The 12684-nt window shown below is 38.3% G+C and overlaps 1 protein-coding gene across 3 annotated transcripts in view; it reads right to left on the minus strand.

The window, feature by feature from the left end:
* LOC135433727 (uncharacterized) overlaps nucleotides 1-12684 on the minus strand; it is a 127710-nt gene that overhangs the window by 21112 nt on the left and 93914 nt on the right. For all 3 annotated transcript variants that reach the window (XM_064689939.1, XM_064689938.1, XM_064689940.1), the window contains exon 11: nucleotides 8576-8754. In XM_064689939.1, the coding sequence (XP_064546009.1) occupies nucleotides 8576-8754 (179 nt within the window). The remainder of the gene's footprint in view (nucleotides 1-8575; nucleotides 8755-12684) is intronic.

Genomic DNA, 12684 nt, shown 5'->3' on the forward strand with positions numbered 1-12684 from the left:
GGGTAGACTTCCTTTGGTTTTGACTAATTGTTTATGTGCCTAAAAGGCAGGGCAGCGTATATAATACTGCTAAACAAGAAAAAATATATGCTATATACACAACTAGGCAAGTGGCTGTATGTGAAGATGGTTCGGTTTGTTGCGCCCTGGGGGCAATTGTATTTAATTTGCACAGCGGTCAATAACAAATCGAAAAATAACAAAAACATAGCAAGCAATCAAATAACATGGCCAAACGAGGCGCTAGTCAATCAAGCCAGTGCCGGGTATAGGTTTGGTAGACCCACAAAGGGTCCGACATCGCCACCCTTGGCCGCACAATCAATAAAACTAACACCCCATAATTTAATGCCCAAATGCGTTACGTTGCGTACACAATTGCGACTACATTTTGTGGTTGATGCCGCAAAACCCAAATGCACTCTAATAATAAATCGCAAAAATAACAATTTTATTGCCACGCTTGCGGTACGCCAGCAAAAACTACCAACATATATACAAGGTACCTGAAAGTAAACTCCTACACTGTTTAACATTTCTCCACAGGACTCATTCCATCGACGAGTGCGTGGCCCGATAGTCGGAGTCGCACTTTATGGCATACTGATAAGCATATTATTATTATTACTACTATTACGGCAGCAGGTCCTACAACCGGCTACGAGTTCAGCTCCAACTTTGGCATCGGCGTCGATGCCGACAACGACACCGACACCGAATCCGATTCCGGGCCTTGAATTATTTCCGTGCAGAGCCATTGTTGTATTGCCCGGCAGTGGCAGTGGCGAATGGCGTCCCTGCCATTTCGTATGCCATCGAAATTTATTACAGCCACTGCAGCTGAGATCGAAACATAACCACCCAACCCACCCACAGGCTCTTCTCCCTGTGTGTGTGTGTGTGTGTGTGTGCGAATGTAATTTTGGCCGTGCGCAAAAGTTAACTAATTCACGTGGCGCACAAAATAGCAATGATTACATTTCATATACACAATACAGAGTGAATGGCCGTACACTCGTGCCGAGTGTCCACTGTGAATATACATATTTAGATCACAGTACTTTTCATTGACTCTCGTGTGATTCAATAATTTTATTGGAATTTTCGATGACAGTTTTCACTGCAGATTTTGTTGCATTTTGTTTTTGCAAGCGACAAGAGATGACAGGCAAAATATGTTGCATATTTAGTTTATACAAATGAGAAAATTTGGGCCGAATTTAAAACAATCTTTGGTGACCTAAAAGTTTTCTTCTGTGAAAAGCACAGATATATAATTATTTATATATTATTATTATTATTTGATTATGATTGATTCCACGCTCAACTGAAAGTGAATTGTTTGTTAAAAACTTTTCTTCTATATGCAATTTGAGCCTTTATCGATTTTTTTTGCACTATGATAAGATATTAACTTTTAGTTAGAATCTCTGCATCTGTTCTCTTTTCTAAAGCCTATACTATACTAATTAGCCAATTGGTCACCAGCAAAAATTTGTGTTTTTGGTTCCGTAAACGAAAGCGAGTTAATTACAATGTAAGGAAGAAAATTTCAAATATTCCGACACATAAGCGCGCATAAAATGGTATGTATATGTATATATTTGGTATTTTCGGGCAAAATCACAAGAGCAGCGGGTAGGCAGCTAAACTTCAATTAATATGCTGCTGCATGCGGCATTGGGCGGCAATCAATTTAGCTGATTTATATGTGATTCAGCCAATAATTAGGAAGAAAATAAACGTGGACTTTATGCAGCAGCGGCTGATTGCAAACGATTTGTTTTCGCAGCAACTAAATTGCCCACATCTGCAATCTCATATGTTGTATGTATGTGTAAAGGAGAAGTGTCAAAGCTGATGTAGGTCTGCTCCTTTAATTGATTTTACTCGTATCTGGCATGATAATTCAAACGCTTGACTGGCTGCCCAATCATGTGTGACTAATTTAGTGTTTGGTTTAAGGGGCACAGTCATCAAACAAAGCCAATGAATACTACAATTAATTAAAATAGTTATTGAAAACTAAGGTGTTCGCGTGCCTGATGAAATTTAAGCCTCTCATCTATGCAATCGCGTGTTTACCAGTCCCACTCCTTCCTCGAAACCGAAAAATAACAAATTAATTTAGCAAATTCAATAAGTGAGAATTATTGCTGGAGTTGAACCGGCAACCTCTCGCTAGTTAGTCCGACGGCACGTAAGCAAAGCACATTTATATACAAGATTTTTCATACAAAATTTTGATATATTTTCTCTTTTCAGCTTTTTTAGATCTTACGCTTTGAGTTGGGCATTAATCATCATCTCATTATTCAATCAAGACAAACTTTTTTTTATTTATAAATTAAATAAATAAACAGCCATAGAAATCAAAAATATATATTGCGCAAAGTTTATAACCATGGCCACAGAAACAAAGCACTACCCATTGACAAATTCATGTATAAATATTTATATTACATAAACGCACGCATACACACGCACACACTAACGCACACAAATAAAATGTTGTCGTTATGTGCAAATATGCTAATTTGCTGTTTGCTGTTTGCGCATCACAGCCCATACATTGACATGTTCTTGCCCCCGCCAACCCAACCATTCTCGGTATTCTCGTTAGTTTCGATTGCCAGTTTGTTGTTTCATGCTCGTTCCTTGCATTTCGCCGCTGATTGCAAACAAAATTGCAACTCAATAAACAAACTAAACAACAAATATATGCTCGCATGCCATGTCTGGTTCATTCGGTCCCCAACCACTGAACCGCCATGCCCCACCACCATTGTCTGCCAAATCAGCCAGCCAATGACCTCATTTGAATGCATCCGCTTCTATTGTGGTTCGATTTTATGACAAAATTATAATAGAGGGACGTTTTCGTGTTGGTTTTCTCCTCATTTCAGCTGACATTTGAAAATATTTCATATGGGTTTTCAAATAGGTTTGAATAAAAAGCGTACTTTATTATGAGTTATTTTAGATTTGTTTCAAAAGTTCGTTCTATTTATTAAATTTATATAAAATATATTTAGCAACATTTATTCCCAATCTTTGAAATTTCGCCCACAAAAGTATGCCATGCAAAATTGAAACAGATTTTAAGAACCTCATATCATAATTTCAATGCAAACTAAATAATGCACATTTTGGTACTCAACTCCGCATAGTATGTTTGCTTTATATATTTTAATTTCATTTTTTTGCCTGTTGACTTTTTGATATTAAAAAGTACAAATTTCAACAAGTTCTCGCGCAGCGTTTGTACAAGAAGATTTGCTTAAAGTTTGGCCCAAAGTTTGGCGTTGCTGCAAACAACAACTGAGACCAAACCGAATCGAGTAGATGGCAAAAAATCTTAGAAAACTTTGAAGAACTTGTAACAGCGTTGGACTCGTCGCCATTCGCCCAGTTGCACAATGTTCAGATTCGTCGCTCCACTTGCTCGACAATAATCCGTAAATCAATAAAAATGCCAAAGCAAGTTCCGCCAATGTGGAAATGTATCTATTGTACTTAGCCAGTTGCCTTCCTTTCTAAACACACACATTTATATATATATATATATATGTATATGTATATGGAAGATTGCATGTGTATTTGTTGATATGAGTACACAATTTCGTATGCTTTCGCATCCTTCTTCGCTTTATTTGTAATAAAATGTTGTATATTTGCTTCACATTTTGAGCATATTTTTAGGGCTCTGGTACGTATAGTCAATACACATATCTATCCATACAAATCACTGGGTAAACGCTTCTTGGCTTCAACGGAAATGTTCCCCAGCTTGTACAGTAATAAATTTATAGCATCTATGATCTCTCTCTCCCCCGCTCTTTCATATCTGTCTTTGTGTGTGTCTGCTTTTGGCTTGGGCATAAATAATTTGCAGCAAATCTCACATCGATTTAATATAATAATTTATTATACTCGCATCACATAAAATAATTCGAAATCTTTGCAGCTGTCTGGTGTGGGAGGAAGCTTCGAAGCTTGGCAGCTTAGCCATTGTGTTTATGTCCTCTGTGGCGGCAATTCGAGTGTCAGCAAGTTGATTAGCGTTAATTAGATGGGTTCGTTTGCTGGGGAGGGGGACGGAGTGTGGCAATTAAAACAACATTTCGGTGCGGGCATTGACAGCCAACTTGATTGAGGGCGTTGCTTGTCGTCTTAAGTGTCAAGTTAAATTTATCAAGCGTATGACCCAATTGCGGGCCGAGTATCTACGCAAGACATAATTCGTTTATTTGCAAGGAAAGTTTGCTAATAACATTAGAAGAGATTCGCCAAAAAATTGCAAGAAATCTATTAAATGAAAGTTATAATTAAAAATCTACTTGCATGAATTTTAATTTCCATGTCAATTAGCATACGTTCTCACTATGTAAACTGAGACCTTTAAGGCTCTATCTACATATATATCTTTCTAAAGCTATATTCTAGGACTTTCTTGTAATTTCATCACAATGAAATTATCTTGTCTAATATATTTTACGCAGCAGAATGTCTATATTAATTTGGTAATAGATTCGGGCTATCTGTCTGTTTCGCCATTTGCTAAATACAGAGTAGCACATACATACATATGTATGCATATTAAATATCATAATTGAATTTCAAATTTTGTTTTCAATGACTTAATAAATGGCTAATGAGCTAATCGAAACAATTTGAATGCCATGTAAATGCGCCCACAGGCGTAAAATTGGAATGCCGAGCATACAGCAGCAGCAGCAGCAAAAGCAGCAGCAGGTGCAATAATACCCACACTTTTGTAGCAAACTGTAGCAGAAGGCAACACAAAAAAAAAAAAATAACACAAGTGGCAGCACTTTGGCCAACATTCCGCGGCAACTTCAATTAGGAAAATGTGGTGCTCGCGCATGAAACATTTATAATGACCAAAGGGCGGAACCGAGCGGGGCCAAAGCAAAATACAAACAAAAAGCAAAGCAGCATAATTGTTTTGTTATCGACACGCAAACACACACACCGCACACACACACACACAAACACCAAACACCCTAGCATACCCTTTACACACACACACACACACACACACACATACAGTCACAAATAACGAAAGCGTTCGCTAAAAATAAATTATTGCGGGCTGCAACATGATTTTAATTAAAGTTTTAACGAAAACCAAATATTTATCGTTTCATTTTGCTTTCAATTGTGCGCAACGCGGTTTTGTTTGTACAACACTGCCCCCTCAGCACAACAACAACAACAACAACCACAACAACAGCGGCAGCAACAACAAACATCATCATTAAGGAGCCAACAAATTCAATATGCATTGCATTTAAATATGTAGTATGCTAAAAGCGAGCAAAACAATTTATTATAAACAGCAAAGGTCATTTGAAAGTTATAATAATGAGCTCAATGTGTGCTTATGTGTGTGTGCGGGTGTGTGGCATGTAAATAATGCGTGATAAACCCACGAATATAAACACAGAATGTAATACTCGGCGTATGATTAACAAAACTGCAATTTCATTTGGCTAGAGTTCGTTGTCGACTGCATTTGTATTCATTCCATTGATTACGTAACAAAATCTGTTGCATATTTAATTTGGTTTGATTTTGCCATAACTTTATCAATTAAGCTTAATTAAATGTAGAACTTCAACGGCTCTGAGCCGAACCTAAAATGCATTGAAGCCGACAAACAGAAGTTCTATCTCTGTCTGTCTCTCTCTTTCTCGCTCTCTCTTTCTCTGTGTTGTTTGTGTCAGCTGTGCAGCATTTTAATTAAATTTAGCATGCATGTATTTCGTTACAAGACCATGTTTAAAATAAGCCTAATTTGATTGAGTTATATGAAACTAAGCGGTCAGCTATGGTGTCAGCAAAAGCTGATCTGTTTAAGAAGACAGCTGCGTTTTTAGGAAACTATTTATTTATGATAAAAGAAAAACATTTGTTGACAAAAAAAAGAGAAACAGCCAAAGCAAAGTATATTATTTTCAATAATAGCATTAGGCAGAACCTGCACAAAAGAATAAATAAATTCGGGCCCGATTTTTGGACATATTCAACCATATTTGGTAGATGCAAACTTTGGGGTTCATATTAAATTTAGCCCGCATTTTGTATATGTAAATATTTGAAGCTTGCAATATTTTCAGTAGTACAACGGGCAATTGTAAATTAAACATTTTATTTTTTTATAAAAAGATACCAAGGCAAACATTGTTCACAAATATAAATCAAATTGTAGAGCCTACAAACCTGTTTGAAATATATATATACCAACAAATTAACTCGAAATATGGTAAAAATAATAATTTAACAGAAATTTGCATTTATATTTGCCAGGAAAAAGTATATATACGTGTGTATTTATGATTGGTATTGTATGCAAATGTATAAATAAAAATTAATCAAATACTAAAATATTGCCTACATCGCCTACCTCGATGAGATTAAAAGAACTTTAGGGTATTGCAAAACAACTTTATGCCTTGCCTCTGGCTAATTCAAACATGTTTTAATTTGTTGGCATCTAATGAAAATAGATTCCCCCGACAGCCATTTAATTTTCTTAACTGATTTTAAAATCTTGCAAAAGTTTTGTTTGCCGCTTCACAAATTATTATGTGCAAAGTTTTTGGCTTGGTGCATAAATCTTTCAGCTAATCTAGCGGAGTGTTCTATTTTGATATTTTATTGGTCTTTTGCACATTTCTATATTTATTTATTAGCTTTGTTAGCAGCTGCTCTGACAAATGTTGATATTGTGCTCTTAATGTCTTCTTCTATAACCTTTGCCGCAGACTGATTTAAACTGTGATAGATATGGCAATATCACGCTCCTGTCTAATGATTATCCTCTACACAGACACAGCTGCGCAAATTCCCAGCGCATTAAGGCGAGAGCAAAGACGCAAATGGAGATGTTGCCGCAATCAATACCGCTGCCAAGGCATTTCACAAAAGTTAAACGGTCAAAAATTAAGCAAAAACAACAAACCGGCCAGAACGGGCCGAGGAACAACAAACATAATAAGCTGGCAAGTTAATGAGCACAGCAACAACACGAGCATAGAAAAGCAGCTTCAACGAATAGAAGCACAACTTAAGTGAGCGGGATGGGTGTAGTCTCATTTATGTTGCCTACAGCTGCCAAAATCGCCTGCGCAGAGCGAAAAATAATTTTAGATGAAGGCAAATTTGCAAATAAAGCAAGATTGAGAAGTAGAAAAAAAAAACAAATTAAACGCAACCAAGCGTTGGCCAGGAAATAAACCTACTCAAACATTATTAAGTGCAAATTAATGAACATTAGCGTCTGCCACACTGAACACACACACACACACACATATACACACATACACAAACAAGCACCATTTTGCACAGGGCTCGAAGAACGTTGCCCAATTTTGCGCTGCACAAGTTGCCAGACTGCGTTTCGGGCAGTCGCGCCGAAATTTCATTTAATAATTTTTCAATTAAATGCAGCCGCCCGCTGACCAGCAGGAAAAATAAAAACCAATTTAAGAATACGGGGGCTTACAATATACCGCAATTAAGTAAGTGTATTAAGGGCATATCTACGGCGCAGCACACTTGGCAACTGCGTTCATCCTGCTGCTCAGTTTCTGTTTGAATTCGATTATTTTAATGGATTTTTTTAAAAAATATATTTAAATAATTGTTTTTTATTTAAATATTTGTACACAGCAGCCGGAATACTTTGTGCAAAATATAAAAAGCTCAGCCAACAATTTAAATCCAAATAAAAACAAGTAAGAGCTGCAACCGACTCTGTTCAGAGTGCAATAACAGCTTTAATTAGTAAAAAGTCTACCTTCGCAACTATTGAGTAGGTGAAGAGGGAAAACAAACCAAAATACTCGTATGCACTTCGTAAATAGAGCATAACATAAGAATCTAACCATAAAATATGTGAAATATATAAAAAGGAAGGGATATTCGAATCAGATACATCCCAAATTTATGCACGACATTCAAATGATGAGCTTTTTTAAAACTCAAAGAACATTTTAGTCCACCAATTGCTGCTTTCAGTCCCCTTTGGCAGCCAGATCAACGCAATTTGATTTCGTCTGGCCTCGAATCGAATTAAAAACCCATTAAGTCAGCTTAGGTTAGCCCCGAAGCTAATGAAAGGTAGCCACCCCGTTCAGGTGCTACTCAGGTTACATGAACTTTAAAGTGGATGCAACTTTTGATTACTGCAAGACGCCGTGCTCCAATTACTTAGCTGTTCGCCGTGAGTAAATTGGTGAAGCTGGAGTTGCACTTGAGTGTTCGGGGAGTGCGTGCGTTCGCTCAAGCAGCATCGCTGAGTAAGCAATATAAATATAAATAAATTATAAATAAAACAATGGCAGCGGAATCAGTGCTGCATTAAAGCATAAGCAGCAGCGGCAGCGGCACTGGCTGAGGGAATCGGGAAGAAATGAAACTCAAGAGTGCATTATATGTGCAGCTGACCTAATTTCGGGTCTGTTTCTTTGTGTGTGTGCCTGTGCCACGCCCATTAATATTTCATTAAATCATTGGGTTGACTTTCTTATCATTCACATTTACTTACCCGGATTCGATGCATTTATATGAAATTCACAAAGATTCTTCGTGCCCTGCGCAAAATCATACGAGTCCGAATCAGTGAAGAGTATATCCACATCCAGTTCAAAGCCGCGATTGGGTATACCCTGTTGTAGGGGCGCTGAGAAGGGGCTTGAGTGAAAAGCCACCAACATTTCCGGGCCGCTGAAAAAAGACAAATGGTTGGGTTAATATAAGTAAATCTTTTATAAACATTTTAAAATGATTCATTGAATTTTCTTGGAAACAAGCGACTCATATCAGATTTTAAAATACCTAAGAGTAACAAATATTTTATCTGACAGCAGCTATTAAAATATAATTTTATTACTAGATTTGAAATGGTTTAAATCAGCAGCTAATGTGTATTTTTGGGCTTAGACCTATTGCGAAATAAGCGACATAACTTTAACAGAAATTAGTAGATTTAATAAACTGCCAATTTAAAGAATTGAGTTAATGTACTTAAATAATACAAACAAAAACAATAATATTAATATTTAAATTATACAAATATTTACAATTATTTCAGGCCAAAAAACACATTCATCGGCAGTTTATTATTGAACAACATTGCGCATAGGTCACGTACAACAACTGCCCAGCAGCATTGGGCACTCCAATTAGAGGCGTGAGAAAAGTAGTTTCACATAAATTTAATTTGCACAACTCGACAATCAAGTGAAGCCGTAAATTTGTTGCCCACACACACACACACACACATACAGATTTTTATGTATTTAGTAGGCAGGGAAATAAACAAATGTTGTGCTTGCCAGAAAAGGCGGCCGCGCCTAAAAGTATGACGCAGTATTTTGTTGTGTTTTGCGCTGTTTTGGTTCCCAGTTTTGCCAGCAGTTTTGCGGGCCGACTTTCTGTCCGTTCCGCCTGCCTATTTAAAGTGTCCGGCAGTCGTTTTGTCGTCTGCTTGTTTGCATTTTCGCTGCCAAATTAACTTTTTTCGCCATTGTCTGCTGCTGAGAGGTGGGACACGCCAAAGTTTTAGGCAAATTTTTTGGCATAACAAGCGACAAGCAAGTAGCGATTCTTCGACTGCGGGCCAACATTTTCGGGGCCGTTTGTCTTTCGATTTTTGGCCAAAAATTATGAAATGACAGCCGTGGGTGTTGCACCATTTGTTGTAGACGACGCGACGCCAGCGCAAGCGGCAGGGCGTCGAGCCCCACAGCCCCCAGTCGCAGTTGCTGGCCAACGATGGCAATGACATCGAGTGCTCATAAAACTTGGCCACTTTTTAGAGGCAGGGAACTGCTTCGGCAAGCGTTTGCTTCACTGCTCCTAAAGTAACATTAAAAGGCTTAAGTGTTAACTTTTGAGTTTTATAAAGTGTGAGAACTGCCACTTACCATTAGAAAGCGGCACTCTCTTATAAAAGAGGCATTAAAGAGCTTGCGAACTGAACCTTATGAAAATGGTGCATTTTGAGAAAGATTTTTAGCATATGCATTGCACTTATACATTTAATTCCTTCGATTGATCAATATAACTAATCGCACATGAAATTTGCGTGCACTTCAGCAGCTATTTTTGGGGATTCGAGTGCTTTGGCAATACTGCTGCAATTTGCTGTAGCTTTTGAGGTCATTTTCATTAAGTTGCCAAAGCTTTTCAATTTAAATTTGAAATTGAATTTTTATATCAACGGCCTACGCGGCGTATGAGTAATATAAAATACATAAAAAATAAGAGGCGGCCGCAGCTTGAACAGCTTTCGCCCACACCTGCCGCTTGTTACGGCTCTCCACACGCGCGCCACACGGCCGATGCTAAAAGCCATCAAATATGGCCAACACAAATGGCTTTTTAATACGTGTAAGTGTGGCTAAAAGACAGCAACCGAGACGGGTGCTCTTATTATTCAAACACCTACGCAAGGACACACAAAGTCAGAGGACACGTGTCCTGTGCCCGAGTCGGGGGAGGGCTGTGAGTGGCAGCTGCTGCAACGTATTTTTTTGTCACTGCCAAGTGCAATAAACTGCAAATGAAAAGTAAATTAATTTTTAATAAAGCCCACAAATGTTGGCTTTGCCGCTCTGGCTGTCTCTTTCTCACTCACTCCCAGCGCAGCCTGCTTGGATCCCTACGATGCGTAGCACTTGGGTACTTAATGGCCTGCGGCACTTGCGGGTGTCGTAAAATCAACACAAAACCAGCACACGTCTCCAAACGTTGTCCCTTTGCCGGTGGTTATCAATGCGTCGCATGAAATACACCATCCCTACCAGCACTCAGCACTCGGTGCTCCCCTCACCAGCCCTCCAACCGACGTCCACATCCTGTTTTGGTCACGAATTTGCACATGCCCCGGTACCGAAATGTCTGACCGCAAATGGCAGCGCCGTCTTGTGGTATGGCGGGCGCACGAACATATCGAGAGATTGGCGGCTCTAAGAGTGGTATATGGCCCGTCAAATCAAGTGGACCGAGGGCTCTGTGTGCGAAGCAAGCGGGCTGGTTAACAGAATTACCAGCAAATTTGATGCTCGCTTTGAGAAGCAAACACAGTCAAGTTCGGTCGCTAATTGAACTAGTTCTAATGATGAACAGGGTCGCTCTGTGGCCAGTTGATTATATGCTAAAGCAGCCAATAACAGGCTTATAAGCGCATTTGGTTTGTGTCAAATTAAACGAACCACTTGCTTTTGTAGAAAATAAAACTATTTCAAATAAAACCACAAGCAGTGTCTAACAAAATTATGTAAATTGAAGCTAATGATATTATTACTAAGCGCGGTGCCTAGTTATGGAAGAACACGTGAGTTTGGCACGTTTTTAATGGGCACACGTTATAAAAATATCATTAAAAGGGGCTATAAGCCAAATATATGTATACATATGCATGTTTAAATTTACTTTGACAAATAGGAAAACTCATTTCAAAGTAAACACATGAGTACAAGAACTAGCTCAAAAACAAACACTCAAACTAAATGCTTATGAGAGAACTTAACTTAACATATTTACACACACACACACAAGCTCACATACATCCATAAACTTTCTCTTCAGGTACTCAACATTAGCATGTGACTTGTTACCACAAGACATCAAATAATTTAAAACTATATGAAATAGTTTCAGTCGGAGTGCCGAAGATTTAATACCCTTGCAGATGTAGTAAGTACTTATTAAAATAGTTCTCACGCATCTGCGACTTATGGAAAATCTTTTTAGGTGTTTTCTGGTTTCGGAAGAAGGAGTTAATAAACCTTTTTCTAAAATAATATTTAAGGATAATAAACCTTTTTCTAAAATAATATTTAAGGATTCGTTGCTGGAGCCGATTAAATATACATTACATGACATATGATGCACATGGACTTATTTTAAAATTAGCTGTCTTTATAAAAGCCGCTTCCGGCTTACAAGTTTTTATGTTTTATGCATGCTTTTTATATGTGAATGCTTAAGCGGTTTTCAAACGCCCCTTTCGAAACGAAATTATAATACTTTGCACAAAAACCAACAACTAACGAAAAATTAATGTGCCATTTAAAAAGTTAACGCTTTCCCAGCTTCTTTGAAGTGACACAAAAAATAAAAGAAAAAATGAAGAAAAATTAACATACTCGTACACTTAGAAAAGCAACAGCTGCTTTCCTCAAGCAGGGGGGCGCACAAATTGAAGACCCCACCAAGAAAAAGAGTTCAATAAAAATGCGCAGACACGTCAAGGAGACGTTGCCAGGTTGCTGCTTGCCGCTTTCAGCTTGTTGCAATTTTAAGTTGCACTGGGAAATTAATAATTTTCATGTGGCAACATTTCCGCAACACTTCACCTCCCTCGCGACATGCGCCCCTTCGCACACTGTGTGCTGAAAGTCAGGGCTGTTGCGAGAGCGCGGCAAAAAAAGATGGCAGGCAAAATTGTATGACTGTCATGTCTGAGGTGTCTGTAAGCCAACACTCACACAGAACCAGCTGATGCAGCTATGCATTTGTATGTGTATGTGCATGTGCGGGTGTGTGCGTGTGTGTGTGCGTGTGTGTGTGCATTTATAATTCGTCTTCTCATGTCGCGAAAGACGTTGAGAACGTCGGTTGGAAAATATGTTGGGCTGGGCGACGTTC

The sequence above is a fragment of the Drosophila montana genome, unplaced genomic scaffold (assembly GCF_035044405.1).
Source record: "Drosophila montana isolate Dmon_TW-CO22-7 unplaced genomic scaffold, ASM3504440v1 contig_3218_1, whole genome shotgun sequence".
NCBI lineage: Eukaryota > Metazoa > Arthropoda > Insecta > Diptera > Drosophilidae > Drosophila > Drosophila montana.